This window comes from Pygocentrus nattereri, chromosome 4, assembly GCF_015220715.1.
Source record: "Pygocentrus nattereri isolate fPygNat1 chromosome 4, fPygNat1.pri, whole genome shotgun sequence".
NCBI lineage: Eukaryota > Metazoa > Chordata > Actinopteri > Characiformes > Serrasalmidae > Pygocentrus > Pygocentrus nattereri.
This window is the reverse complement of record NC_051214.1, coordinates 44,721,627-44,746,907: the sequence shown is the minus strand read 5'-3', so window position 1 is coordinate 44,746,907 and position 25,281 is coordinate 44,721,627. Positions and strand designations below refer to the sequence as shown.

The 25,281-nt window shown below is 37.7% G+C and overlaps 1 protein-coding gene across 1 annotated transcript in view; it reads right to left on the bottom strand.

Annotated features, from left to right (window-relative positions):
• LOC108426323 (serine/threonine-protein kinase D3) overlaps positions 1-25,281 on the bottom strand; it is a 96,487-nt gene that overhangs the window by 70,614 nt on the left and 592 nt on the right. The window contains exon 2 of the mRNA XM_017695720.2: positions 24,080-24,780. Coding sequence (XP_017551209.1) covers positions 24,080-24,373 — 294 coding nt within the window. The 5' untranslated portion in view covers positions 24,374-24,780. The remainder of the gene's footprint in view (positions 1-24,079; positions 24,781-25,281) is intronic.

Below are 25,281 nucleotides of genomic sequence, written 5' to 3'. Positions count from 1 at the left end.
CAAACAGAGACAACACAAAAGCGCTGACTAGGCCTGTACTGTCACTCTATAAAACTAAGTGTTAGTCTTAATAACTAACTCCTCTTGGATGGCTGATTATCATGATATAGACTGATATCTTTCTTAACCTTCCTGTCGTGTTCGGGTCAAATCTGACCGATTTACAACTTAAAACACTCATAAATATTGTGTTTTACATCTGATTGTCTCAAGGCCTTATGATATCCTCCACACTGTGCACTTGAACATATAAAAGTGATGATCACCACTTTCATTGAATTTTGAGGGTTTAATCAATCAATTGTTACACCTGCGGTGTTCCCGGTCAAAAGTGACCGCCATAGGAAATGAATGGGTATCCAGCCTATATTCATCCATCAGACAGAAAACATCCTCAAACAGACCGGTCAATTTTGACCGGGAACACTAAAGTAAGGGGCGGGAGGTGAAGAGGAGAGGAGGGTTAAATGTATTGCTACTACGTTGGGACTTAGGCGATGTGTACACAGCAGGTAAAAGTGGCCCAAATCTGATCTTTGTCTTCATATGTGACACAGATGTGTCATCCGTGTGTCTGTGTGAAGAGCTAATACAGACTGAACCTGACATTTTCAATTCAGATTAGAGACGCTTTCATATGTGGTGCTGAAATCCGCTCCGTATCCAATATGCAGCAATGTGACTCAGTCTGAACAGCCAGATCGGAATGCATGCTCCTCTTACATCAATCCAACGTGACATTCATCATTATTTCGCACTGCTGAGACTCCTGTTCCTGTACCAAAAAATTTAGAAGAAACTTATCGCAACCGCTCCAGGTTCAAAGGGATTTCGAAAGAAATGACGTTGGAGTCGCTCTGGAGGCTGCAGCGTCAAAGAACAGTTAAAAGTCTGAAAGCAGTTTAAAGAATCTGAGGACATGAACCAAAGAAGTGGCCGTGCCGTTTTTATGACGAGCTCAAACACATTCTGGGTGCTGAGCCCAGCTGTCAGTCAATGAAGCAACGTGAAGCATTGTTCTTTTGTGCATACGCGTCAGTCTAGGAGCTGATCCGCTCAGACGGATGTTGTATACGCGTCGCATTTTAAAGATACTGTGAACAGCTAGAAAAAATTGGATGTGGTGAGAAATATTGATTTAAGCCACTTTTACCTGCTGTGTGAACATAGCCATAGTTTTTTGATAGTTCTCTACATTCAGAAACAGGGCAGCAAAGGAAGTATTTACTGTTACAATCATGCATATTAATATATCTTCGCATTCTTAATGAGTGTTGAGATTTAAGGATGCTTGTAATAGTTTCTTGGGAATAATATTAATACATAAAAATATTTAACCATTTAGAATTCAACACAGATTTTTGTGAATTTTAATGAATGTACTTCAATGAAAGCTAATAATTATAATTATGGTTGTGCACTAACCCCTTAAAAAGTTATTCTTTCGGTTACAGAAGTGTGTAGTAAAACTTTTGGCTTTTTAAGGGGGGTTATATTTAAATTACCAACCTTTTACTCAGAGCTATTCAAATAATTCCTGTAAAAAATGACTGTAAAGGCTTTTCATAAATGTGTAGTTTTCAAGTGTAATAAGTGGTCTGTCTTTGTGTACTACTACTGAAGTATAAAATTAAATAAATACAACTTGAAATAAATACATTTTCATTTCATTTTACTGCTCTCACTCTTACAGTCACAGCACCATCTCAACACTTTTGCTATAGTATTTTTATTAGAGCAGTTAATTAAAATAATGAATCATGATCAATCGCATTATCTTGTGTAGCTGATTACAATTATTTTTGTCCAGTGTGCTCAAAATTGACCCTAAAGAAGGATTTCGTCCATTTAAGAAGCAGTGCATGTTATATCTGTATCAGTAGACAAAATAAGCTTCACCAGAATGCATTTATTACTTTCTATACTTGAATAATATTATTTTCATTGTGCGAATGCAGGGGTGAAGCTTTTATGTACTTTACATATTTTAATGAAGTCTTTTCATAGACTTCTTCCTTTATTACTGAAGTGTTTTGGAAACTTTGAAAGGCTATGCATGTTACTTCATGTACATGTTAAGTATATTTTTATTGTGTGCCTCTTTTAAAAACTCAATTATTTGATTTCTCAATTAATCTGAAAAAGGATTGCATTACTTGATTATAAAAGAGCCCCTGTCATGGAAAACCACATCTTCTTTATTTTCATCTCATTTGATATAAAAGAGTTTGACAGAGTACATAAGAAGTGTTAAAGTTTCAAGATATTCACCCCCCCCCAACCCCCCCATCCATATCACTGTTGTCAGAAGAAAACCTTGTATCTACAAAATGGTAACTTTACAGGAGAAGGAAAAAACCTACTCTACTTTTAATGTAAGGCAATGGAAGCAGACTTTTTTCCAAGTAATTCTGGCTCATTTCTTTTGGTCCATTTGTGATGAAATTTACATACTAAGTAAAGGGCAACAGGCATTTTTAAATTATGAAAATAATTAAATCTTCCAACAACAGCGATGTATGGAAACCAGGCTACAAAAACAGTCCATTTTGAATGCGCTGTTTTTGTGATGTCACAAAAAACCCCAACACATTTACATATATCCACCTATTCAGCCATCAAGAGTTTAGCCCCACTTATTCATTATAGGAGTGATTTAGCTGGGACCGCTTTCAGAGTGAGGCACAATACATAGCAGAGCTTATTCACATATATCAGTCTTAAAGGACAGTAACAATACTAAGGGATAAAGAGAGAATGGATAATGGTCATAGATGTCATAAGTGGACCTCAGAGTAAAATATAAAAGAAAAAGATGTGGGCTAGGTGTCCTTTAATATGGAATAGTTCACTGTAAAGTCATTACAGCTCATATACATGCATTTGATAATGTAACATCTTTGACTGTGTCGGGTTCATAACTCCTGTTCCAGTTCATAAGTGCATAAGCGTCTGTTTGTTTAATCTTTTCGTGTTTCATGCAGAGAGCAGGAAAGCAGTGCAATGGGGCCAGCTGAGCCAGACTGAAGCTGTTTCCTGGTGGCTTTATGCCTCGTGGCCATCTGCAAGAACAAAAGTATCTTGTCTGTGGCAAGCACACAGTCAGAAAGTCTACTGTGAAGAAGATTTGCTTCACTTTGGTGCACCGAGCAAAAACTGGTCATCTTTCAAAGTTTGAAAGAGGCCACAAACCGCTAGAATTTGTCTACATCACTCAAAATATTCTAACTCTGTAGACTTTGAGTATTCAAGCTCCTGACTATGAACCTACTAAACTCTTACTAAACTCTTTTACTCTGGCTCAACCCCCCAGCTTGACGAAAAGCATGTGTTTCTAATCAGTTACAGCAATTCTTTAAGGACTCCTCGCACTGATTTTCATATTCATTTTGATTAGTATGTGGACTAGAGTTGACTAGAGAATTTTAGCAGTATATTTAAATGCGTTCTTTGTCATTTCCCTACAAGAACATATGGCAAGACATTTTATGTTTAAGTATTGGTGTAAATGTTTTATTTTATTTACCTGAGAATGGCATCCATAGATTACAGTAAATATTAAATAAATAAAAAATTAAACACATTGTCTATTATTTTATAGTAACTATTATTATAGTAACCCAAGACTGCAGTGAATGCAGGAGTGCATGTAACCTGTACGACTGCAGTCACTAATTACATATATATAAAGTAAATTATGCACTGCAATACATAAACCCTGTGTATATGCAATATGGTAGCTAACAGGCTAGGAAGCTTCAACAGTAACATGCAGAGTAAGACTTTAAGTTGAAATATTTTCTGAGGAATTTGCCAAAGTACCAGATTTAAATATGGGTGGTGCTAAAAGTGTGTAGAAGTGAAAGTACACCAAAGTTAGCTTTACGCTAACATTATATGGTGATACCCATAGGGACGCTAACCAACATTAGTGTTAATTAGGGGTGTGAATCTCTTGGCACCTCACGATTCAATTACGATTCAGAGGCTGCGATGCGATTAGAAAGAGATTATCGATGCATCTTGATGCATCTTTTTTACTACACAGGATGTCTTTTTTTCTCACTGTGTGACGACTTGGTACTTTTAAAGCAAATCATTTGTAATGATCTTTAAAAAATGTACAATATCTTTTATTAATAAAACAAATGGAAGTGATGTGTCAAGTGAACTGGAAGAATAAGAAGTGACTTCAGCCTCGTAAAACAGCCGAACGATTAGAGAGATTTTACAATAGCTGCTCTACTTCTGAGGAAAGGTTTTCTGGTGGAGATGGGAGGAAAGCGGCTATAACGTTAGCTGAGCTGAAGCTTAAAGCAGAGCAAAGTGAGTCTGAGTTTTCATTTATATTGTTTAGCTATACTAGGACATCAGCACATACAGGGCAAATTGGATATAAAATGTTGTGGCTCCCATGGTGGTTTGATTTTTGTTGAAAGGACGAAAAGGCTTTTCTGAACATTTGGGTTGTGACTCCTGACCTAACCTGGCTTTAATGCAGAGCGGGTTGGATTTCTCACTAGTCCAGTGGTGTTTTTGTTATGTGCCGTCACAGACTGTACGGGCGCTGCACTCACCCACTACCAAGTTCTGCCCTTTGCGTTCCGTCAACTTTTTTTTTTTTTTTTTTTTATAATTTCTTTATTGAGCAACAACAATACAAAAAAGGATGGGGTGGACCCCAAACATAAAAAATGCTCACTTGTTTTACAATATTCAGGAGAAAAAAAAAACAAAAAACAAAAAAAACACCCACCCACCCGCCCCTCCCACACACAAATCCCAACAACCCCATGTTGCGTTCCGTCAACTTTAAGTTATAAATTAAAATTCAGAAAATTGATTTTTGACATTTGTAAATCGATTCAGAATCGTTCACGTCTGCATCGCAATGCATCTAAGAATCGTTTTTTTTCCTGCACCCCTAGTGTTGATGTAACATATATTGAATAAAACTTAACTTTTCAAGAGTCTAGACTTACCAAACAAAAAAATGTATTACATTATGTTTGATCAGATGATGTACTCTTCTGATACATATCTTAAAGAAAAGGGTCATTAAAACTTGGCGAAAAGCAAAGTCTATGGGGAATGCATACTTCAGAGGAGCATGCGCTGCTGGGAGCAGTGGCTACTGCTGCCTCTGTCTGCAGTCTAAGTATATATATATATATATATATATATATATATATATATATATATACACTTTAAAAAATTCAGTCTGTGATGGAAATCGTGTAATAGAAAAATGCCTTAAAGTACTGTCCTATTACTTTTTCAGCAACACCTCCCAGCCCTCATTCAGACAATACTTTTTAAAGGAATAGTTTATGCAGTTTTCCCCTTAATCATAAGGTAAACAGTCAGCGAAGACGATGCACTGTGTATAATATACTGTTATCAATAAAATCTTAAAGTGTTATATATTTCAACTGCAATGTATAAAACCTATATTTAGGAATGACAGTAAAGACCACCTGACTTAAAACAGTGTTAGAAAGCATATAGGCAAGTCTATTAGAGGTTACTTAACTTGATGTCTTTTGCATACAGTTTACAAAATGCTAACTGGTACGATATAAGTTTAGATTCCTTGTGAGCTACATTAGCCCTAATGCAAAACTTAAGAAGCAACCTTCTGATACTAAACGTATCACTTCGCATCAGTTACCTCTAAATTAAGGGGAAAATTGCATTTCATGTTGGGGTAGCTGTTCCCTAACAGAACAATGTTGTTTTCTAGGCCCCCAGTGGTCTTTCAACAGGTAGAATTGAAATGAATACAATAAATAAAATATTTTCCATGGCTCTGTGTTGAGCTACTAGTGAGCAATGAGGATGAAAGAAGAGAGACGAGAACAGCACAAAGGGAATTGTAGCTTTCCTGATATCATCAAATTATGTACAAATGCCACAATAAACAATATAATTTAAACACAATAAAAACACATTTATAAACACAGATTTGCTTGTTCACCTACAAAGATGAAAATCCAGTTCACTTGATCTAATTCACCAAAATCATTCACATTTCCATCTAAATATACTCCATCAACACTGCTGAAGAAAAACAGGCATAGTGCAAAAGTCAAGGCAGTGGTGATTTTGCTGAGGCCCGTTTAGGTGGCAACCTTTTCAGGGCAAAAGTTAACCATCCTAGAATGTACTAAACAAGCTCAGCTGATCAAAACATAGTCAAAGTCCAGCCAATCTGTCTGAGTTCCACATTCTGAAGCCTGCTTCAGCCGCCTCCTGTCCCTGTCCCCGTCCTGCCCTCGTTCTCCACACAATACTGAAGCCTCCTCCACCCATTACGCCTTATGCCACACATCCACTACAGAAACACTGACCACTCTCAATTAGAGGAAGTGATCTCGAGGAGAGGAACTGAAAATGCCATTTCCATTCCAAGAAACAATGCACTTAATGCAGATCTCGGCTGTGATTCGGTCCCGAAATCGGATCGTCGGCGGCTCCAGGCCGTCATCCTCAAATTCAAGTGGAAAATTATAACAAATTGGAGGCGGCTCAAATAATCCACTGTAAATTGTGCTAGGAAAGAAAGTCTTGGTGACATTTCTGCATGACATAATTGTATTCCGGCGGAGGGCAGTCTGTATGATTTATGAAACAACTACATTTCCAAATCCTGAGCCTCAAATTCCAGGCGATAAAAGTTCTTATTTTTGGAATCCTTTGGAAACTTCTTAAAGAGACATTCTTTAAACAAAGCACAGTCATAAAGCCAGTACGATGGAGATTCAAATGTTCTCCCTATTTTTAGATGCAAGTACTTCTCATTTGGCTATGGGGTTTACTTTATTCTCTTTCTTTAGTTTTAGCTATTTGTATGTGTTTACAATAGAATAGGAAATGTAACCATAGCAGGGAAAACACAAGGTATAAAAGCCTGTATGCTAGAACAGTCGTCAGAGTGAGTAAATGCAGATTAAAAGACTTCACTGCATCTCAGTCTCCGATCAACACATGCAAGCGACCTTCTGAAAGGAGAACTTCAAAATCATTCATTTCATATCCATTTTTTATCCGTAAGCGCTTAGCAAGCAAGCGAAGTGGAAGTCTGTGCTAAACCTAATGCCGCTCAGGAGCTTGTTTGAGAGACAGATTCTCTCGATGGACTTTCTGCTCACAGTCTCCAGAATGTCAAAATGTGGAATGTCTTATGTGAAAGTAATGGGAGCCATCAAACCCAGTTAAATACCAAAAATACCAAAGTTAAAATACTATGTAATCTGAGTACTAGTACCTGGAATAGAAACCCAGTTACATTTTCTATAGAAAGACTCTAGATGTTTCGCTAAAAGTACACTCTTGAAAAAATGGTTCTATATAGAACCATGAACACTAAAAAAAAAAAAACTTTTGGTGATTAGATGGTCCTTTGCATAGTGGAATGGCTCTTAAGATTGATGGACAATGTGTTGTATGTGGTTCAATAGAGCACCTTTTTGACAATGGTTGTATATAGCACCAAAAAGGGTTCTTACAGACTTGATATTGAAACAATAGCAGAAGACTTTTTGGTGCTATATAGAACCATCTACAGAAATCTTCAATCTGCAATCTGATGAACACTTTTACGAAGCATTAATCACGCAAAGGCTTGAGTAATCACGGTTGAGTATTCACAGTTGTATTCAGAACCATTTCCACTCCAAAGTTTTAAGCAAGTTTGAACAAACTGACATTTTATTCAAAAAATTTTAATTGCAATTGCAAATGAAAAAGTGCAATTAAGTTGCAGATTTCAAGGTTTTACTTAAAAAATATATTAACTTTTGATCCCGAGCTTCACATTTTGTGTCCTCCTTTACTTAAAAATGAACAAGTCATTTTGATTAAAATCAATTTGTAAACTTTAATTGCTTTGTTAATACACCTAAAAAATATGGACAATCAGTAAATGTTTACTAAAAAAGTGTGCAAGATTCAAAGGTAAAAGTACCCTGAGCTGCTGTAATTCTTGCATAATATTATTTACATGAATTATTAATTATTATTAAGAATTATTAATGAAACTAGCTAAGTTTCAACCTCTATTAGTGTTTTTACTTTTCATCGTTTCCCACAAGTCTTAAACAAACCTAGGGGGAGCACCGGTGCGGCCTGGGAAAGGTTATTTGAATATACACCTTCCCCGCTCATCATAGCATTTGTTTACTTATTCAAGTATGACCACAGGGGGGAAAAGAGTGAATCTTTGCATCAGTGACACTGAGAGCCTTTCTGTATTCATAACAACAGAACACATATTCTCTGAGTCATTTATTAATACTGGAAAATGGAAATGGGACTTTGTTAAAATGGGACAAAATATACATGGATAGATGTCAGTATAATGTATAGGGGGGCAATAAGTATAGACTGTGTGGGAAACAGTGCTTTTGATCTTCCAGATTGAACATACTTGTAGTAGAAGTAAAGATATATAAGTATAGAAGATTAAAAAAAGATCAAATACTGTTATACTGTATATTTAACAAAAGAGTATTCCACTTTTATTCAAATAAAAAGGTACTGTACTTCATCCACCCCTCTTTCCACTGCAGAGATATCTTCCAACAGTATCATTAACAACACATGGCAAATACTTTTCCTGGGAATAATGTTCTTTTCATCACAAGAAAACTCAGAATTTCAGTATGATTTAGCTGTGAACAGCACACATTTCCTGCTTCATTCTCTTAGCAGTAGAAGACTTCAGCCTCTCCAAACGCTCCAGGAGAGCAGTTTGTTCATTAAACAGGTAATGACCCTGTGCTGCTTATTAATGTGTAGACCAACACAGTCTGAGCTCCCTCAAACTGGGCCCCTATCAAAACTGCCCCATCAGATAAACATCACTTAAAGCTTTCATCTTTGAAAGAGAGGAGAAAATCAAGCTGCTTCTGATCTGAAAACATCTACAACTCAGTGCTGTGGGTCTGAATGGACGTGTAGCTGTCAAGAAGCCTCACTGAGAAAAGGAGATGGACTCATCAAACAAAGAAGCTGAACAATGGACTGACCACCCCAGAGTCCAGACCTCAACATCACTGAATGTGCTTGTGATTACTTTGGATGGTGAGAAGCAGAAAAAGCAACCAACTTCTAAGACTGAACTTTGTAGGTGTGGAAAAATATCCCTTCGGATTAAGTTGAAAAACTGAAAGCGAGTCTCCTGAAAAGAACAGAAGACGTGTAAACACTGAAAAAATGATATTGCATTTAGCTGTTGAGGCTTCTGTCTATAAATATATGTTTTTTGCTTTTCACACTGAAGAAATGAATAGCATTGCCCTTTTGACTATAAATTAAACAAATGAGGGGTGGTCTCTCATTTTTGCGCTACACAACGTATCTTTTTGCTAAGCCTTATCAGTGTTGACCTTTTTAATATGCAAATAAGCCAAAGAGTCACTTTTCATTATGTGCTTTCAGCATCCTGAACAACCTCAACAGCTCCAGGTGAGTTTCTGTGGGTGTTTGGATGAATCAAAGCATTCGCGTCATTCGGTAAATGTAAAACAATATCGGTCTAAATCATGCAGGCCAGTCTCATGCACCCAACTTATACTGAGGATTCGTCTGTGTATTTTTAAATTCAATGTTCTCTCACTACAATAACTGGGCTCCACTACACAAATACATCATATTACTAGTGGGAATCTCTGTGGTGGCAACCACTCCTGACTGCTAGCATAGCCTCTGAGCTACAGGCTAGTAAACACAACCAAACCAGTATTAGTGCCAACTGAGCAAAATCATAAATAATACAGTGATTCTACCTTTACTCAGCACAAAGCGGTTGCCAGAGAGAAGTTTTTACCCTAACCGTCAGAAAAAGAAAGCTACTCTGAGGTAAGATATCTAGATAGCCAGGTAGTTAGCTACCTAGCTAACTTAGCTTCACATCTAAGGTCTGCTGTTCGAGTAATCCATACTCTTCATTGTAAAGACTGTAGTTTTCTAAAAGTTCCTCCCATCTCCAGGCTACATCATGAAATTTTTACAAACTGGAAAATGTTACTTGAAAAACACCTGCTAAAGTACTGTAAGAGGCCTGTAAGCACATTTACAACAAAGGCAGTGATTATTAAATGTTTGATCAGGCCAGAAAATCCCTTTAAGGTCACCTGGCTACAAATCAGATATACAATCAATCTATGACCCCAGATCTGTTTTCTTAGAAGGATCAGATTTTTTAAATTCACAAAGCACTAAAAGTGTCAGATCTGGGTCACATTAAAGCAAAAAATAAACAAACAAGCAAACAAAAAACTGATTAGTTCCACTTTAGCCTGGTGAATAAAGCTTAGGGTTAGATGTTTAGAACACAGCTTTTAAAAAGTTTGATTTAAAAATGGTGAGCATCACACACTTAACGTCAGTCTTTTAAAGAATTTCCAGTATTTTTGACCTGAAGGCACGCACAGCGGACAAAAAGACGCAAGGGGGTATCACACACCTGAGTACAGGCTACGAGAAAGCATTCGAAACACTAAATATCCCTGTTATCACATGGCATAAATAAAGCTAAACAAGAGCAGACTTGTACGTGCAGGTATGTAGATCTCACAGTCCGAGCTGGAGAAACATTTTACTACAAACTTTAGCTGGTTTGAAAATGTAGAGTGACTCTTTGCCTGTTTTCAACAAGCAGTCCCTCTGTCTCTGCACATTCACACCTCTTTGTCTTTTCTTCAATCTTGGCTGCTTGCTTGAATCACTCACTCAGTTACATTACACGGCAGACTCCTGAAAGATTTGAGACAAATAATAGGGCATGTTTGAAAACACTGGAGGGCCTCCAATCACTCTGGAGCTCGATCAGGACTCAAAACGAGCTGAAAATCATGGTGTGTAGCCAAGATCTAGAGAAAAGAATGTAATATAAAGCGAGCCTCTGCCTTCAGAGTGCTTATCTTCAAGCTACTATAAAACCCTTCTCTTATTTTATTCTATTACAAGAATATGAGAGGGCTGACTGATGCTTATCATAACACCATCAGTGGCAGAAACACATTATTATTGGCACAGTAAAGTCTGAACAGTTCTCAGTTCTACTGAGTTACAGTCAGTCGTCAGCTTTTCAGCAAAGTAATCAGAGAGTCTCATACATTAAACTAAACATAAGAAGAAGAACATTGCACGGGAGTAAACGCAAAAAATCTAGACACGGGCAACTTGAAACCTCCACTGAATGTATGAAAGTATGTCTGAGAGGAACGTCTTGACATGCAGGTCACAGCACCCATAAAACTGCCAAGTGAAGATGTAGATACTGGCTTGCTCGAGGCCCACATTGGTGCTAGAGTGTTTGTTGTAGACAGCTCCCTGGACAACTTACCCAAACACAGGGAGGCTGCACTGCCACCCTGAAACCTCAGAGTTTAAGCTCTAACCCACTACCATTTATCTCCTCACAACATCCAAGGCATACAAAATTACTGCAATGGCTTCAATAAGTATAAAATGTACACATTTTTCCTTAGTGCAGTCAAGCAGCCAAGACATTAGGTATCTGACGTTTGCGTCTTTAGATTACCGATGAAGCTACAGGGCTTATGTAGCTAGCAGTTAATGGAAGTTTTTTAGCCACTACATTAGCATTTGTGCAGCAGCATGCCTAATTCATCACACACTTGCCTCAAATCGTCTTGAGCTGTTCAGTAATCTCAAGCAGACATACATTCATGGTTTCTGATGCTGTGTGACACCATAATCTACGACCAGGGACTAAAGTACATTAGCACAGCTTAAAACAGTAGCAGCATTTCGAAACAGACAGCAGTTCAAAATGTAGCCCAATATTAAAAAGTAAAAAAATATTTAAAAAAGGAACAAGACCTTAGATATTTAGAAGTATTATGTTATGATCTAGCCCTGCGATGGACTGGCGACCTGTCCAGGGTGTATCCTGCCTTCCGCCCGATGACTGCTGGGATAGGCTCCAGCACCCCCCCGCGACCCTGACGGAGAAGCGGCTTGGAAAATGGATGGATGGATGTTATGATCTACTTGAACCAAAGGCATTAATATAGTTAGTAATAAGCTAAATATACACAAAATCATCATTTATAGGGGGCTTTCTATTGAGAGGTGTCGGTCCAAAACACTAACTCCTCAATTTACACTTGATGTAAAACATTTTTATTTTTTTATTTTAAAGAGACATTTTAATATTTAAATTTATGATGGGTTTATTCTTTTAAATTAAAACAATTTACTGAAAAATGCTTTCATGTTTTCATGTCTCTACTGAAAGAGAGTTTTAGTCTATAGGCGGAGCTTCATTTTAGCCACACCACTGCATTTTAGAGCAGGTTTTTTTTTTTTGCTCTAAAAAGAGAAGCGAGACTGCATCCCTGTCTCTCATGGCGACATGGTGAGCAGTTCCATCCCATTGTTTCAAAGAACATGTGTCCCAATGTCTAGAGGTGGGAATCTCTAGGCACCTCACGATTCGATTATGATTTGGAGGGCTGCGATTATAAAATGATTATCAATGCATTTCGATGCATCTTTTTTTTTCCTATACAGGATTTATATTTTCTTACTGTCTGAGGACTTGGTAGTTTTAAAGCAAAGTATTTGCAATGATCCATAATGCACTTATGTCCAATATCTTTTATTAATAAATCAAATGGAAGTGATGTGGTACATGAACTAGCAGGCTCTCATTCACGGCTCTTGTTTAGAGCACATGAGACATTGCCTGCCACTCATGTTATGGTGAAATAAAATCCAGTGGCAGTGGATGTCCATGCAGCACATGTTACAGCTGTCCTAACGTTACCTGTTTTCTTTAGTGATTTTATAACTCCAGTTTTGGTCTCGTTGTAGTCAGTGGGGGGATTGCTGTGTCAGTGAAATATCTTCAAGACGCGCAACACAGCACGAAAGTCCTGTTTCGCAACGACTGAGAACTGGCGTGCTGACTGCAGTTCAAATAGCAACGAGGCCTTGCCTCACTATTAGTGAACGAGAAAGGAAAAGAGGAAGACAGACGAGCATTTGGAGACGTATTCGCATTTATAAGAACGCAGTTGGTTTTCCTGGTACGTTAAATTGGCAATGAGAGACTGTGAAACACTAAAAAGTTGCGAGGATGAAGTCGTTTCTCTTTCTAATTTTCCCGTTCGACCTTAAATGATGCCGCATTTACATTCAGCTTCTCAGTCAAAATTTAAGGCGTAATGGGAAATTTCGAACAAGAAGCTGGAGAATGAAAAGCGACTTCAGCCTCATAAAAACAGTCGAACGTTCAGAGACATTTTACAATAAGCTGCTCTACTTCTGAGGAAAAGCTTTCTGGCGGCGATGGGGGGAAAGCCGCTATAGCTGAGCTAAAGCTTAAAGCAGAGCAAAGTAAGTCTGTGTTTTGATTTATAATTTTTAGCCTATACTAGGACATCAGCACATACTGGACATAAACGCCATTGCTCCCAAGGTGGACTTTTGCTGAAAGGACAAAATGGTTGTCGATTCCCGACCTAACCTGGCTTTTAACGCAGAGGCTGCCGGTCAGATTTCTGTTTTTGTTATGTGTCACCACAGACTGTCCGGGCGCTGCACTTCCGCACTTCCAAGTTCTGCCCTTTGCATTCCATCAACATTACGATATAAATGAATTATTTAGAAAATCTTGATATTTTTTAACCGATTTAGAACCGTCCACATCCGCATCATGACGCACCTAAGAATCAATTATTCCCCACCCCTAATATTTACATATATTATTTATATCATTTATATCATTTATATATTTACACTTTTTTGTTTGAATAAAAAAATATTTTGATGTTATGTGTGTACAACTTTTCAAGGCTGTGTTTGCTAGTCATGTAAAGTCTGAGTAATTATGATTGCTATGATTTTGCTAGAATACTAGAATGATAGAAAATAGAATGTTTAATTGTTTATTTTAATAAATTAAACATATTTTAATAATATGGGGTCACTCAAATCAAAAGGATTTTAGTCTAAAGTCAGTCAGTCAACTCCTTTAACCCATTCGGTAAGTGGCCCATATAAGTCTATGGCTTAAGAATAAGATGCTTGAATACGTCTAGAATTTAAGCAGTTACCTATTCACTTTGTCACATGGTGAAATCTTTCAGAGTCGTTTATGTACTGATTGCTTTTTGCAGCTCTGATTTTTTCCTTAAAACTCAACTAACAAAAACCACGAAGTGAGCATGGCACAAGTTCAGTGTTTTCTATGACGATGTGTCCACTCCCGACAATATATAAAAAAATCACTATTCACCAAAGAGAGTGGTCTACGATGCCTTTTGCAAAGAAACGGCTAAAAAACGAGTTAAAACTTGATTTATGATATTTGAACAAGCAACTGGTTTTTCATGATGAATGCCAATTTGGCTTGTTAATGTTATTATGTACAAATGATGTTATTTTGTGTTATTACGACAAAAATGTTTATAATTACTGCTATTCTGTTAACAGAAAGTGCTGGAAATGTGCTAATGTGTGCCATATATTGATTTCCCCCTTACAGTGTAAGCAAATTCAGCTATTAGCCAGTTAGGCTATAAAGTAATCTGAATCAGCCAAAAATAAAATATCATGACCAATGCCATTTAAATACTTATTTAGTCACATGTGATTAAATTATTATTGATTTAAACAGGCTGTGTGACTGCAAGAACGTATTTGATAATATTCGACAAACGCGAAAGTTACAATAGTCAAAAACTCGTCATTTAAACAGCCGATTACATGTTTACCACATTTATGAACTCAGACGCTTCTCACTAGTAGCACACAAATGCAGCTCTGCACACCAAACTGCTAGAAAGCAGGTTCTCAATTGCATTTATTATTGAGTAAATGAGTGCTTGCTGGCTAGCTAGCTGTCCAGATCTGTAGGAAGTTTATTTAGACTGCGCCGGCCGTTAACGCTGATGTGGCAGAGTTTAGCATGTGCTCCAGGATTAAGCGGTTTTGAGCGGCTTTAAAACCTTCATCACTCCACTGTTTACTGTCAGGATTCACCACAAGGCTGTTTTCATTTTTAGGATGATGGTTAAACAGACACTGTTTATGCTTTCCTGCACTGCTCACTGCTGTATTAATGCAACGTGCTATGAAACAATTATTTAATAGTGATGCTTTTTTCATTATTTTACAGTATTTTAATTGTTATTACAATTATTTTTTCACTTTGTACAGCAAAAAATCACAAAAAAAACGATAACAATGAAATGTTTTTTCTATCAAACTATTAATTTGAAACAAAACTTTTGTTATTGTTAAAAAAATATCTGAATATTTGAGACAGTATTCGACAGAAAGTTTCCAAATGAAAATATTCACTACTTGCAGCCCTACATACCTGATGCATTTCATCACTGAAATCAAGCATAGTTCAAACTGTCAGACAGGAATCTTTTACAAAGGCTGTACTAAAATGTGAATGGCGTATTGAGTAAAAGACTTTCACACGCTATTTTCTCCCGCTGCTGAGGTAATAACGTCTCCAACTGAGTAAGTGGGCCTCCCCCCAGATGTCCCACACCAAACACGTTCCCCGCCTCCTCTTCCCCTTCTCTGCTCCACACACGGATACAGGTCCGCTGGAACCCAAAGGGACAGAACGGCGACCGGCAGGGGAGGGGAACTTCCCCCACTGACTTCCTGCAGACCTGTGGGGCTGCCCCCTCCCTCTCACACAAACATACATTCTGCATGCACTGCTCTGGAACGGCTGCAGCTCCTCCCGCTGAAGCGTTTCCACCTCTACAGGCCAAAATCCTAAACGCGTTTAAAACACTGGCTGCGATATGATGATATTGCTGTAAAAGAGTCCATGTCCTACATTTCGCTTGTATTATTTCATTCTCTTGAGGTCCTCTTATGTATGGATTACGTATAAATTTATGTACCGAAAACAACTTTTATTGCAATTTTCCAACCTCTCTTCATACTATAACTTAAAGGCTGTTTTTTGTTACTGTACCTTTAAAACTGGTATTTAAATCTGATGTATGAGCTCTGTTCTGATTGGTCCTATATTGTTGACTGATTAATTAGCAGTCTAGGCTGAAACTCTCCTTATAACGTCAGTGTGAATGGGTGGACTGCTGTAGGTTGAATATGTTTGTATACTACATTAAACTCTTTTACTTCAAAAAAGCAAAGGAAACTTTTCACAATATATTTTAATAACCAATTATGTCACACTGTCATATTAAAATTGCATGCTGACAAGTAGGCGAATGGAAATGAGCACTTTAAGCCAATATCTTATTTATCTTTTATAAACTGATTGGCACTTCAACCTGCTCCTCATTACACTGATCAAGCTAGTTTTTCAGCATGTCTTAAAATGTGGGGCTGCCTCAAAAAATAAACATGGTGAACTGAACTATGTGCTTGGCTGATACTGACAACCCACAATTTTAACAGCAGCAGCAAATATATTTTTAATAATGCAGTGTTAATTTGTGACTTTATTTTGGTCAGACATCACTGGGATGGGACTTAAACTCACAATCTCCTAACGAGACTAAAACCACAAACAGTAGAGGCACTAAGGAACTCAGTGTCAGTCACTGCCTGTTTAAAATAAATATTAACTAGCAAATAAAAGCACAGCAATACATGCTGAACTGGTCAATCTTAGCACATTCGCCACTGGAATAACAAAAAAACACCCAAACCTAAACATCTGCATCAGAATAACATGTTACAACATGCTATAAAACCTATAAGCAAAAAGTAATAATAACAAATGAAAATAATGCAGAATATTTAGTTCACCTGAAGGGATGTGGCGTGCTGTTTTTTAGCTAAATATCACTACATAGTATCTGGTGCACACCTAATAGCATTTAGCAGCCTCCACATAGCACATAGCACCAGATACTATATGGTGAGCACCTGATACACACAGTATCTAGTCCACACCTCATAGTTTCAGCTGCTCACTGCATAGTATCTGGTGCTCAACTGATAGTAACTGGCGTGCACTGGATTTTTACCCGCCAAAAAAACATACACCACATACTTTATTTTAAAAATAAGAAAAATACAACATACTAAACATAAACAAAAACTGCAAAGAATTCTGGGTAACTGTGTTCCCTGAGCTACAGATTTTTCAGAGTTTCTGCCGTTTTAAAAGCGTTTTACAGGCTTTGACTTGTTCCAAACCCACACTTGAATACTTATTCTTAAAATCACCTATGAATGAACAATATTTGAAGCATTTTAAGTCATAATCAGTTTCAGTTTATGTCTTATATCCATTAAAACACAAGATCTTTTCATCTGTCATGTGTTTTTTTTTTTTTTTACTTTTTTTTAACTTAATATTTTTTAACTAGCTGTACTGGAGGTAGTGCTGACTGAACATATGGCATCACTCTGATCACTCTGAGGTATCACTACACTTACATATTTGAGATCCAAGTCATCTCATCTTCTTCACTGAGCATTTTCCAAACATCTGATCCTTTAAAGTGCACACTCAGATTTTTCTGAGGCATCTTTACGAAGCTGCAGTTCAAATGATGGCAGCACAGCTCATCTTGCTCGTGGCACATGTGTGTACACAGTGTGTGTCTTATAATTACAGTGCTTAAATAAAAAATGAAAAAAAATATCATCACTGCCTGAGGGATCAATTTTTCCTTCCTCTGAAAGTGTTAAAAAAAAAAAAGAAAAAGGTTCCACTGTGTTTAAAACCGCATTCCTTCTTATACTGATCAAAACTCACAGTGAAAGAGAGAAATTATAGAGAGAAATTATTTATTTTTCCAAATTTCTAAATAATAAAAACAGCTGGTCTATCTAAAGGCCTTTGTTGACCAAATCTATGTTAGGCTAAAATTTTTGAGGCCTAAAAATATGAATACCGAACAGAGAACCGAATACCAACATAACAAGCACTTGATCATTCAAATGAATCAAGGCAGCCCTAAATGTGACAATTAAGAAGAGTTATAAGTCAGTAAAGCATTGTTAAAACTGTTAAACTTCACTAATCTTCCCAGGAGACATCTGTAATTTTGCTAACTAATGATGTCCACCACAGAGTCGCCAGCAGGGCAGCACTGCCTGGGGGTGTGGGGGATTAAGTCCTGGGCTTTGACCTGCCCTGACCTTCCGATTGCTAGCTCACTTCTCCTGACACAAAGCAACTGCCCTCCTCAACCAGCTAGAACTACTGCGGTGTAAAATAATTAAAAAATAAAAGCATAAATTAGAGGTGGGCGATGCAATGACATTTTATCGTTATCAAGATACATTGTTATAGTGATAAACAATAGGCTTTTCTGAGCAAACTGTAGATATCATCCATACCTTAAGACCACCGTTCAACTGCATGTTTCATTGAAATGAGTGCTCAATTAGTCCTGTTTGACTGGATTCCGTGCAGTATGTGTCAAAATATTGTAATACGCAATTATGTGTTGTGAAAATGTCTTTAAATATTGTACTATGATGTTTTCCAAATTCCCAGGCCCTCATTTAAAAATAAAATGATGTCAGAATTATTATTGAAATACATATTCTGAATTTTATTTTGAACATTTTTTTTTTTTATCTTTCCTCATCAATCATCAAACATATTATGGCAATGTTGCATTTTGGCCACACCACTCACCCCTAATTCAAAATCTGAATGGAAATTGATTGCACAACATAGCAAAAAATGTTAAGTAGCAGCAGAACAGTACTGAAATACCTCTGACACATGAATGTGAATCACAGCGGGTGGAAAAACAATAACAATCCCCTCATAGAGAAACAGAATAATACAACTGCACTGATACAATAGTTGGTCCACATGCGCTTCCTGAGTGTGGTTGCAATTCTCCCCAGTAGAGCTCGGATGATATTTTCTTGTTGTCGTGATAAATTATGTCCCAATACGCTTTACTATGTATATCATGAATATCGTCGGTCCTTAGCCCCTTAGAATTTGAGACTTATTACATAATAAGGCTTATCATTCAGTAACTACAGGGACTTCAATGCAAACTAGTTAAGCTATTCTTAGATTCTAGAAGTGTGTAATAAACTTTGGGCCCACCAACAGACCCTGGTTATTTATGTTTCGTTACAAAGTGAGCAAGGCCTGTTTAATTGGACTTGGAGCAGTGCAGTTTGAAAACATTACATAAAAATCACTGCAAGTATTATTATCATTATTATTATTATAGTTTGTTTGTCTGTGGCCCTGCAGGTAGTTCTGTCAGCTCCTATCAAATCTGTATACTGTGATGCATATTGTGTGTCGTGATAACGTCTTGAAACATCGTGATATAATATCTTTGCCATATCACCTACCCCTGTCCCCTGTTCAATACAGTTCTATACAGAATGCAGTGGTCAAACCTTCTGAACAGGGTGGCCCTTCCTTTTCGTGAGGTCAACACAAGCCAGCGTCATTACTTATTACACAAACTGGTCAGAATCACTGAGCACCTTCATTCTAGTGACTCTCCCTTTCCTGCAGCCATATGAGCAACAACACAGGATGCAGGTCATGTGGTGACCCGCATATGACATCATTCCGTTCAGTCTTTGTGCTTTCCTGCCTCACCATAAACAACAGAGCAGCTCAGGAGTGTCACTACAGCCACCCAAAAAACTACATCCAACCACCTGGCTGACAACAGAAACTGAAACCACACTGTCTTCACCAAATTAGATTCAACTGTAATGTTCTACCCAAACAAACGCTCGCCAGTTGTTAATGTGTTGAGTAGATGCTGCATAACCTTTTAAAATATTCAGGTGTGATAAGCGCGAGGTGGTGTGTTCAGTTACTGTGCAGACATTTGGAGCAGTTTCAAGTAAGAACACCTCTACTGTGTTACATACGTTCGTAAACCTTCATGTTCCCTTGTAAAACATCTCACTTTAATCATTTGCTCTATTTAGATTCACCTTAAAGTCAAATCAAAAATCATAACACATTTTTTTTTTTATTTCTCCACAACTTCTCCTCAATTTATGCATTCGCTAGGTCTCCCACTTCATGTACTGCTATCAACCCTGTAAGTCAATATTTCAGGAAAATAAGACATTATTTCAAGACACTATGTCAGTAGTTCAAGAACAAAATAAATATTTTGAGATATTAACAATAAAGATACATAAAGAAAGTCAATTGTTCAAGAAAGCAAGTAGTTGTTTTGAGATGCTCTCAATATATCAAGAAAATGAAAATACTTAATTATGTTGACATACTTATTCGATAATTTGAGAAAAGTCATTTCCTCTAAGTCATTTACTCTGACTTGTTATTTTTTTATTTTATACCTGCTTAATATATGTGTGTTTTTATTTCTTGTATTTATTTATGCAAGTTTAAGCGCAATTGTGTCTTGATACTGTAACAATGCAATTTCAAGTCATTATTTTTAGGTACTAACAATACTTCAAGACAAGTCAATATTTTAGAAAACAGGTAATTATTTTGAGATTATTTTGAGATTATTTGGTAAAATAAGTCATTTCTAAACACTGTCAAGAAAAAATTCATTGTTTTTAGATTCTGTCAATATTTGACAATAGCAAGTCTTTAATGTGAGCTCCAGAGAGATTATTGGAGGGAAACAAGTCTTTATTTCAAGATATTAAGTCAACGTTTTAAACACTGCTGCCAGAAAGGTGACATTTTCTCCTCAGGCAGAAACAGGTTTCCATAGTGCAAAGCCTCATTAACTAGCTCAACACGCTTGGAGGAGAACACTAACTGCTAATTCGGTTCTATCAGTTAACAGACGGCCACATTGGTTAGCATCACACTGAGTGATGGAGGGAGAAGTGGCTCACCCACAGAGATAGGCCATTTACCAAGAAGCGAACTCGTGCTCTTCTGATGACAGAGAAAGAAAATAGATTGTCGCACAACTTGAAAGCGAGTCAGTGAGGATGTCTAAGCTAGCTGAGTGTTTTCTCTGCAAGACAGGTGGGGGTGGACAGGAAGGGGAGGGCAAAACATCATAGTACTGGTTCATATTATGTTTCCTTCCTGCTGGTGCATGATGACGTAATAAAAAAATCAAAAGACTTGTCAAAAAAATCAAAAGAATTGTCATTAATGTAATGTAAGTCATTACAATTCAATAGAACACTAAAAAAACACTTTGTTTTAGATTATATGGCATGATGAATTGTGCTTAACGTGAGTCAGAGACATTAAGTAACAGGGTAAAAAAGGTCCATTTAGATTTCAGGTTGACTTTACCTGCACTTTAACTGTGAACACCTGTCCCCGATTTAATCTCACCTGATGCAAACAGCTGCACGGGGTTTTGAATAAAGAAACATTCCTGCAGTTCCGAAACGAAAGCACTTAACTTTTTTCTAAAGAAAACTCAAGTTCATCGCTGCGACTCGAGTCCTCTACAAATCTGGGATGACTACACACATATCTCCAGCTGTAAGTGAATCAGTATCACATGGCTAAAAAAATAACTTTGGGTAAGAAAAATGCAACTGATAAAGAGCCGCTGAGCTGAGAGAGGACGAGCGCAGACAACACGGAAGCGGAGCACAGTGTAGCGTTTTCCAATGGAGATTTATTTGGTTATTATCTGTAATCACCCAGGAGAAGATAGTGTGTGGAAAGAACTACAGAAAAAGCTTATAACGGTCTGACATGCATCAAAATGTCAACTCACACCTGTTGTTATATTTGTTTTACATTATTAATGATGAATAATCATTTAATGATAAATAATTAAACAGATAAATCACGGCTGTTTATCAGTTTAATTATTAATGACTCTTTTAACAGATAATATACACTTATTGCCATTATACTGATTATTCTGATTATACTGATCCAAAAGCACAATTCCAACTATATCACAGTAACACAATATCAGATGATGCACTATTAACGTTAATACGTTTCTGAATATTGCTACTGTGATAAAAGAATATCTTAAAATCCTGACACAGCATGTCTTAAGTCGTTTTACTACCAGCATGTCAACCGAGACTTTGTTATTTTATGGAACACGATGTTATCATGTACAGCTGAAGTCACAAGTTTACATAGACTTAGGATGAAGTTATTAAAACTCATTTTTCTCCCCTCCACAGCTTCCAAAATTCCAGAAAATAACACCACGGCTTAGCTCCATACAATGTACAACCATCCAAGCTCCTGATAGACTAACTAAGATTAGTTGAGTTAATTGGAGGTGCACCTGTGGCAGTATCAGCCAAGACATCAGAAAAAGAACTGTAGACCTCCACATGTCTGGTACATCCATTGGAGCAGTTTGAGATGCCTGAAGGCATCTTTATCTGTTCAAATGATAATATGCAAGTTTAAACACCAAGAGACCAGGCAACTAATATACAGGTCAGAAAGGAGATGTGTTCTGTTTGCTAGACGTTTGCACAAACGTACTTTGGTGCAAACAATGCAATTCAATCCAAGAACAACAGCAAATGACTTTGTACAGATGCTGAAAGAAGCAGGTACAAAAGTATCTATTTCACAGTAAAATATGTCCTATATGGACGGGATCTGAAAGTCCACTCAGCAAGGAAGAAGCCACTGCTCCAAAACTGCCATAAAAAAGGCCAAGTTACAGTTTGCATCTGCACATGGGGACAAAGATCTAACCTTTCAGAGAAATGTCCTCTGGTCTGATGAAATAAAAAAAAAGGAAGTGTTTGGCCATAGTGACCAGGGTTATGTATGAAGGCAAACAGGGGAGGCTTGCAAGCCAAAGAACACTGTTCCAAACGTGAAGCATGGGGGTGGCAGCATCGTGTCAGGAAGGCTACCCGAAATGCCTGACCTAAATTAAACTATTTAAAGGTAATACTTCCAAAGATTAACCACGTGTATGTAAACCTCTAAACCACTGACAAAGGCATAAAAGAACTAAAAGCTGAAATAAATTCATGACTCTAGCACTACTCTGTCATTTCACATTCTTAAAACATAGTAGTGACCCTACTGGACCTAAGAGAAGGAACGTGTACTAGTATTAAATGTCAAGAATTATGAAAAACTGACTTTAAAAGAATGTGACTAAGGCGCATGTAAACTTATGACTTCAACTGTGTATTATGCTTATTACCTTCACTCTGTGACCAAAAGTATGCAGACAGTCCTTCTACTGTAAGGTGCACCTATCGTGTTCAATTGTGCAAACACAGCTCCGTAGAAAAGCACTGATTGATTGAATGGGATTCTCTCATACAGCCACACATGAGCCTCAGGTCACCATGCCCAATGCCAAGCATCAGCTAGACAGGTATAAAGCCCCTCGCAACACTGGGCTGTTGAACAGTGGAACTGTGATAGAGCCCCATCCAGTACATTTGGTATGAGCTGGAGTGATCTAGAACTAATCATCCAACATCAGTACCTGACCTCACTAATGCTCTTGTGGCTGCAATCAAATCCTCACAGTAATGTTCCAATATCTAGTGTAAAGCATCCCCAGAAGAGTAAACGCTGTTACTTCAGCAAAGAAGGACAACGTTTTTATTAATACCCTTGATTTCAGACAAAACATTGGTGTCTACAAACTTTTAGACATGTACAATGTACAATTAGTCCTAGATTGTGCCAACTTATCCTAAAGGTATTGGACGGAGTTCCATCACTCCAGAGAACTCAGCTCCCCTGCTTCACAGTCCAATGCTGGGGGGCTTTATACCCCTCCAGCTCATGCTTGGCACTGGGTAACCTTAATCTATCAGTACACAGAACTAACAGTATACCAGTATAGGCTATTATTATACTGTACATCAAGACCTTGTGTCTCCATTTTTGTCATTTTTCATTGTTTGACATAATTGGAAAACATCAGCTGCTCTTCACATCATGTTAAACTTTCATGACGATTGGACCAATAGAAGTGCTGTAAAGTAACCTGTACATAAGTCTTGCTCCATTAACCACCACTGAGAGGTAAGAAGGTTTTTTTCTTCTCCTGAAAAATGACTTTTTAGGAGATACAAGGTTTTGTCTCGACAGTGGCAGTATATTAGATTGAGGTGAGGTGAGTTTATAATTAAGATGTTTGCTACAGAAAGTGCATCACACAAAATCACTCGCAATTACCTTTTGGTCGACTATTGAACACACAAGATCTTTCACCGCTGAAAGGGAAACATCACTGGCGTCCAGGTTAACAGCCTCCCTGGTTAGTCCGATCTGCAGAAGAAAGGAAACACCGTGGAAGGACCCCCTGGAGTTGGTTGGGCTCGGAGCGCTCGTGCTGCCATTGGAGAGCCGGCTGGAGACAGTGGACGGAGGACTGGGGGACGGCGGAGGGGCCAAAGGAGCAGCATGATGCTGGGCAAGGCCGAACGCTTTTGGAAAAGATGGAGGGGATGAGCTGCTGCAGGTAGACATTTGCGCTCTTTTAACGTCTTTTTTAACGTGTTCCACTTGTACGCACTAGACCAGCAGTTGGAAAGTCACCAAAATAGGAGCATCTCCAGCCTCCAGAGAAACTACACCATGACTTTAGACCAGCCTGGCTACAGTTATGGCGCTCTTAACATGCTTGTGTGAATGTTCACTTGTTTGCCCGACTGACGTCTCTTTTTCCACTTTCTGGCTGGATGAAATTCAGGTTAGAACCAGCACAGCTCCCAGCCTGATGGACGGAGACCTTTATAACATTTTTATGGATCTTGAATCCTCCTGTGGTGAATGTTTCGGCAGAAAGTGTTAGCCGTTATCCAACCTCAGAGGTCTGCCAGTCAAGGGACTCACTCTCAGATCAACTTCTTGCCAAAGAACATCGAGAACATCCACTGCAAGTGACCACAAATGAACAAGAACCATTAACATTTTATTGACTGATCAGTGATTTTTATCTCTACAGTTAAAACGTAACTGAACAATGAACGTTACGCAACAACAGAGCAATAATAATTACACATCTGTTATAACCACTTTATTTGTAATTAACATGCTATTTCAGGTCATGCAAAACATTATAGTCCACCAAAATGTCTATAAGATGTTTATATAAGCCTTTCAAGCGAGGCACTGAAAAAGAACATCTGTCACCACATCTGGACTCATCTGTATCTGCTCATTTGGGAAGAAACTGTTCGGTACTGACCTGTGCTATTGAAAAGATAGTTCTTCAATGGTTCTTCAGTAAAGGCAAGAGTTCTATTTAGAACATAGAACCTTTTCATGCTTGATTGTTCTTTGCATGGTGAAATGGTTCTTCGGATTGATGGGGAATGTGTTGCACATGGTTCGAAATACAGCCGTTTTAAGAATGGTTCTATATAACACCAAAA